This window comes from Egretta garzetta, unplaced genomic scaffold (genome assembly GCF_000687185.1).
Source record: "Egretta garzetta isolate BGI_Z169 unplaced genomic scaffold, ASM68718v1 scaffold268, whole genome shotgun sequence".
Classification (NCBI taxonomy): Eukaryota; Metazoa; Chordata; class Aves; order Pelecaniformes; family Ardeidae; genus Egretta; species Egretta garzetta.
Genome location: NW_009260600.1, coordinates 317040 through 323053, shown reverse-complemented (window position 1 = coordinate 323053; position 6014 = coordinate 317040). Strand labels below are relative to the sequence as shown.

The 6014-nt window shown below is 44.7% G+C and overlaps 1 protein-coding gene across 1 annotated transcript; it reads right to left on the bottom strand.

The window, feature by feature from the left end:
• Window positions 1–305: 305 nt before the first annotated feature.
• CBY2 (chibby family member 2) lies at window positions 306–1289 on the bottom strand. Its single transcript, XM_009644775.1, has one exon. The coding sequence runs from the start codon at window positions 1287–1289 to the stop codon at window positions 306–308; it is 984 nt and encodes a 327-aa protein (XP_009643070.1).
• Window positions 1290–6014: the final 4725 nt, after the last annotated feature.

Genomic DNA, 6014 nt, shown 5'->3' with positions numbered 1-6014 from the left:
TGGCCAACATAAGGTACTTCAAATTAAGTGTGAAAAGCTTGAATTATCTTCTGAAAATCTGGTCCTTATTATCAGAACCTTTGGGAAAAAATGCTGAAAAACATGTTTTCCCAACACTAGGCAAATTCATGATAGTCATCCACACTGTGTAATCAGAAAGTGAAATACATCTAAGTAATGTAAGAAAGTTTCAGAATAACATGTTCCCTAGATGCTTTCAGGCTCTATTGGGACTTTATTAGGTTCCCTGAAGCAAGAAGAGAAGCTTTCCAGGAAATTGAACTAGCACGTCTTAACACGAAGCTTCACATCTCTCCAAGCTGTTGCTCAGTTGCCAACTTCTGTTCTGCTTCTTCAAACATTGGGGAAGTGATGGCAATCAGCTCCTTCTCCAACATTTCCATTTGAGCCGTAATGTCTGACACAGTATTTGTCACAGCACTCAGCTGCATCTTCAATTTATTGTAATCTTCTTGGGAGGATCTGCTCACATCGCGGAGAATCTGACAGCCCTGTTTCTCCGCAAGGAGACAGTTCACTTTCAGGAACATGTGGAGGAGTTCATATAAGTCCTGGAGAGCCTGGATGACTTCATATTCGTCCCGTGCACTTGGGACAGACTTGATCTTATTCTGGGTTGGAGTGGTGCTCTTCTTTTTAGCTTCATGTTCCTGCTGGGGCGCTGGGCCAGGGTTATCTTCTTCCACAGCTGTGATGGCGTCAGTGTCCTTCTGAAGATCTGAGCTGGCATCTTTGCTCTCTTCATGGACCGTGATGGCTTTTTGGTGTTTCCAGGTGACGGGGACTGTGTTATTCTCCTCCTGGAAATTCTCTAAGACTCTGTTCTTTTCCTGGACCACCTGGAGAGCTCTGTTGCCTGGGCTGACCTGAAAGCCTGCATTTCTATCTTGGAAGAATGGGAATGGGTTATTTTCCTTCTGGAGGCTTTGCTGAATGGCATCAGTGTAAATAACCTGGACAGCTTTGTTCTGTGACTGGAGACATTGTAAAGCCTTGTTTTCTTCCCAGAGCATCCTGTTTTCAATCCGGAGGACTTGGTTTTCCTCCCAGAGTGCTCTGTTCTCCTCCCAGATGCTCCACTCATTCTGCGCCTTCTTGCTAAAGAGTCTCCGGTGGGAAGCAAAGGGTGGCTGGCAGTAGACCTCCTTCACCCATTTACCATCAATAAAGACAAACATCTCATCCCTCACTTTTATCCGTGGGGCAATATAGTCTATCTCAGGCTCTGTACACTGCATGCTCTGGTTCGTCAGATCAAAAGCAGACATGTCCTTTCTTCAGTAAAGTGAGGAGGACTGTGTGAAAAGACTTCTTCCAGGACTTCTGCAAGAGGCCACTGTCCACTGGCAAGGTGTAGGTGACACAGCAGGGCTAGAAAAGCTTGATCAGGACTGAAAGAACAGGGAACACAAATGCACAGAATTACTGTCAAAATTCAAAGTCAGAATTAAAGTCCATTGGACGACAGGAACAAGCGAGTAAGTCAGTTCCCACAGTCAACCATGTTGCCCTTTTGACTCTGGTAGGTAAGGAATACACCAGAAACATAGTTTATAGAAGCTGAGAAAATTGGCATTGGTAGATAAAGCAGCTCTATGGCAGCACCACAAGCTTTGGTATAAAAACCCAGACTTGCCTTTTATCTCTCTACCTCATTTTTACAGACGTGTAAAGGGGTAAGATGCAAGAGTATCCTGCACCTCAGAATAGCCCATTCCCAACTGAGTGACAGGAAAATGAATTCAAAATTGTTATGGGGCTGAAACCAAGTTTTCAAAAGAAAAAATTTTTAAAGGAGCACAGTGAAAACTGGCCTCAAGAGCAGCTTTTTCTTGTTGATGTTCAGTAGCCTTTCTTAACAGGACGCCACAAAAATGTGGTGGCGGTTGTGCTTTTTGATCTGACTGAAGGACCTAATGACACAATATACACAAATAAAACTCCAAATCCTGTGGCATTGGGACCAGGAGAGCTCTATTGCATGTTTTTCTGACAAATTCCCATCACCATGGTCCAAAAACTGTCACAACCCATAGGTAATTCTCCATCTTTCCTTCTCATTTCTCCCCAGTCACTCTTTTCTTTATATCCTTTGATAGCTCCATTATTTTTTTGCTTTCTAGCCTTGCAGTAGTGATTGCTCATCTCTTTCCTACAGTCCCTCTGCCTCTCTTTCACATCAGCAGAAAACCCATCTCTTTAAAATCCATACAGCAGGGCCATACTTCTCATTTCAAATGCTTCTCCTTTCAGTCACAGAAATCTCAGACTTATAATCTTCTCAACACTCTTCCCTCCTTCCCTTTACCCAAAATGTTGTGGCTTAATTCACCTTCAAGTCATAAGTAAACCTGGGCAAATGAAGGATTTCAGTCTTTTTGCGTGGAAAAAAAACCACCAAAAATGTGATTTGTGCCAAAGAAAATCTTAATTTCTGCAGTATTTACTAAAATTAAATTTGCATGATTTTCAGGAAGAAGTCATTTGAACTGAGGTTGAACTATTTTTTATAACCAGATTGTTGGAATTCTTAGGGTTTCTGTGCAGTGTTTCAAAGAGCACAGGCGTGCCTTTTTCTAGGTTTTTTTTTTGTTAACAAAGAAGTTACCTGTCAATTTTTACCCAGGTCTACCTCTCTCCCCCCCTGAGGTCCCCCAGCTGTCCTCCTGCCCCTTGAGAAACCCGGTTCTGTCTTTCTGTCAGTGAGGAGAGTTGTACCTTCATGAGTTTTGCCCCCACGTCTCTGCCCTGAGCATTAGGCATGGGGTGACAGCCACACACCAGGTCTTCATACCCACCAGCATCACATTGTGCACCCCCTGTCCAATTTTTGCCCTCTCATTTCCAAAACCTGCTGCTCCTCCCTTTCCCTGACACCTCCACCATGAAGCACTGCATCTCCAGGCTCCTTCAGGTTACTTCTGAGAGCCAGCATCCATAGATGTTCCTTCACCCCCTTCCCAAGTTCATCCAAAAGCTCAGACAATTATTGGTTGCATTTAAAATCCCAAATCCCTTCATGCAGGAGCGGGCAACTGCAATATAGGTCTGTTTGCAGTAACACTTGGTTTTATTGCAATAGGGTCTGCATCTGACTTTCAGGGTTGTCTTCCACAGCACCAGACTTGTGTTTTAATAATATCATTCCTCTGCTAAAAGGGATTTCCCCCAAATGGAGGTTTTTCTTTCCACTTACGCCACGTTCAGAGCTGTATATCGCTCCCTCCCTTTCACCCTCTCCCCCTCAGCCTTTCCAACCCATCCCGGGGTGCCCAGTCCCATTGTTTCCACCAACAGCCCCAAGATGGGGAGGTAAATAAGCCACAGGGGGAACAGATCCCAAAGTATCCAGAGAAGAAGCAGAAAATATCCAGCATCGTAAGCCCAGACCCACCTGCCACTGCGTATCATGGGCAAGCAGGCAGAGCTGTTAAAGTCACTTATATTTAAAATGTTTAGATGGCATATTTTCAGGATAAACAGAAATGTATAATATATACGGCATTGAAGGACATTATCTTGGGGACAATTAAACTTGACAGCGTCTCTGTCAGCTCTTTTGCACTGCAGGGGATACATCGACCCAGGCTTCAGAGAGATGCTTCAAGTCCTCCTACCTCCCGTATCGTTTCCCCCCCCACCGCATGTCTGAACTAAGTAATCCAGGGAGATGCTGGGCAGCCGGCTGGGGGGAAGCTGCACAAAATCTTGCCAGGGTGGGTAATTCAGCAGTGCTAAATTGCGCCCCAGCATGTGCTCACCTGCTCGCCGGGGCCGGTGGTCTTCCCTCTTCCTGCGCGCCTGCCACGTAGCCCAGTCTGAGGTCCTGATGCTACCGGGGTGTCCAGGGGCAGCGGGGGTGCGCAGCAGGGGACAGAGGGGACTGATTGTGATGGGAGCATTGGGGGACCCCGCCCCAGAATCAGCTCCCCCTGCCTTGCCACTACGGGGGCTGGGAGCTCCTGCCCACCTCTCCTCGCACAGCCCATGCCTGCGCTCCTTCCCCACTGGCCTCCCAGGATAGTCTTTGATTTTTCCCAGCGTTGCACTTTTGTGTTATTTCTCATGGAAATGACCTTTCTGGGAGCTCAGTTCTCATGCCCTTCCCTGATCCCAGACTTCCCGATCTGCCTTTGATGCTCATAACTGAGAGGAGTTTGGGTGAATTCTTTCTCCATCCCAACCTCTTAAAATAAATTTTGGGTTTGTTCTGAATCTTCAAATTATGTTTGTTGCTGAACTGACACTGATCCATTCAAAAATCACTTCCTTGTATGCCCTATGAGACCTGAAGTTATTTCCAAGAAAAACATGGGTTTGGAGTTTTTCTTTGACAATGAGTTTAAGAGCAGACTATCACTGAACCCTATTAAGAAGAAAATAAAATATGCAGGGCATTCATGCATTGCAAGTTTAGATATTATTTGTAGCAGCTATTCCCACTTCCATGTCTTTACATTTCTAATGATCTCATTCTCTTTCTTATTTGCTACATCTTTCAGATGTGGATTTTTTTTTCTAATCAGGGTTCTTGAATAATAAATACAGCAGTTAATTTCTTTTCCAGTGAAAATTACCAACTTGACATCAGCCTCAAGGTGACTGTTATTGCATTAGGAAGTTGGAGGTACAGTTCAGCTTTGGTGTTATACCAAGATGATAAACTCAGGTATAAAATTCTCCTCTGTAATTTCTCCCTTGCTTGTGTTTAATCTTAGACAACAAAAAACATCACAGGTTACTATGGCAACTCCCCAGGGAGCATTCTTCTTTATTTGAGCTCCGGGATCCTGCACAGGAAAGCAGGAAAATGTCCTCAAAAGAGAAAGGAAAAGATTTTATCATGGGGTGCTTGTGCTTGGCCTGCCATCAGATGGGAATTTAAGGGTGCAGCTAGTTTTGAGGAGAGGTGACTGAAATGGCTGATCTGAACTCCTGAAGAACTGAGCCTATGGACCACTGAAACAGACCTTTGACGAACATTTTAAGGTCAAAGAGCCGACTGGAAACTGAGTTAATAGAGACGAGTGCAGCATAGGATTGATCAGCAGGCAAAGCCTGCTTAATCCAGAGTTGTTGAGAACTAAGTTTGCAGTGTACCTTCACCTTGTTTTATACAATATTTTCCTCAAAATTGGATAAAGTTCTTTGGGCAAGACATTTATCTGCTGAAAATTATGGTTTCAAATACCAATATATTTGAGTCAAATTTAGTGAATATCATCAGACGTGTGGATGCGTGCATCAGAATTGGAAATACTGCAACAGCTCACTGCCGAATTTTTTATAGCAGCTGCACTGATTTCTGAGCTGGGCTCTCAAAAGGACTGAGATGTCATTCACAAGATTACAAAGGCAGAAATAATGCTGAGTGTGTTCCCTCCCTGCCAAGAGGCAAGTAACCCCTGCTCTGTAAGAAGGGCTTGAACTAACTTCCCAGCTGAGTGCTTTGTCCACAGCTTCAGATTACTCAATTTCTCCAGGCGAAGCTGTTTCACTATACAAAGAATTAAATATTAATTGGAACCAAAGCCATATTCCCCATCCTACCTGCACACCTTACACCAGGCTGTTCAGCTGACCTGGCTGTCCTCCTTCTCAGAGATTATCTGGTTCCGGAAAGGATCCAGTGGGAGAGAGTGGATGATCCCACACACACACATATAATATTCTCCAGTTTGGAAACTCAACTCCATGCTGGACTGCAAGAGGTCACCATCCAGTGATGGGTTGGAAGCAGGGGGGAGAGCAAGGTCCAAACTGCTGCCATGAAGATCTTGCAGGAAGGACCCCGGAGACCCCATCCCAGCCTCCTTCCCATTGGGAATAGGGGCATGTACCTACAGTAAAGTTCAGCCCTTTTCTTCTGCTGCCTTTGTATTTGGAAGACCTGTTAAAGTGCCTGTGATCAAAATAATCTGGGGGGTTTTTAGTAAAAACATGTGTCTTTGAATTTGGAGCATCTCCTCCTTTTTCTCTTTTTGTAAGTGTGC

Bases quoted from the DNA above. Each gene is read 5' to 3' on its own strand.
- CBY2 (XM_009644775.1), bottom strand. From the start codon at position 1,289: ATGTCTGCTTTTGATCTGACGAACCAGAGCATGCAGTGTACAGAGCCT.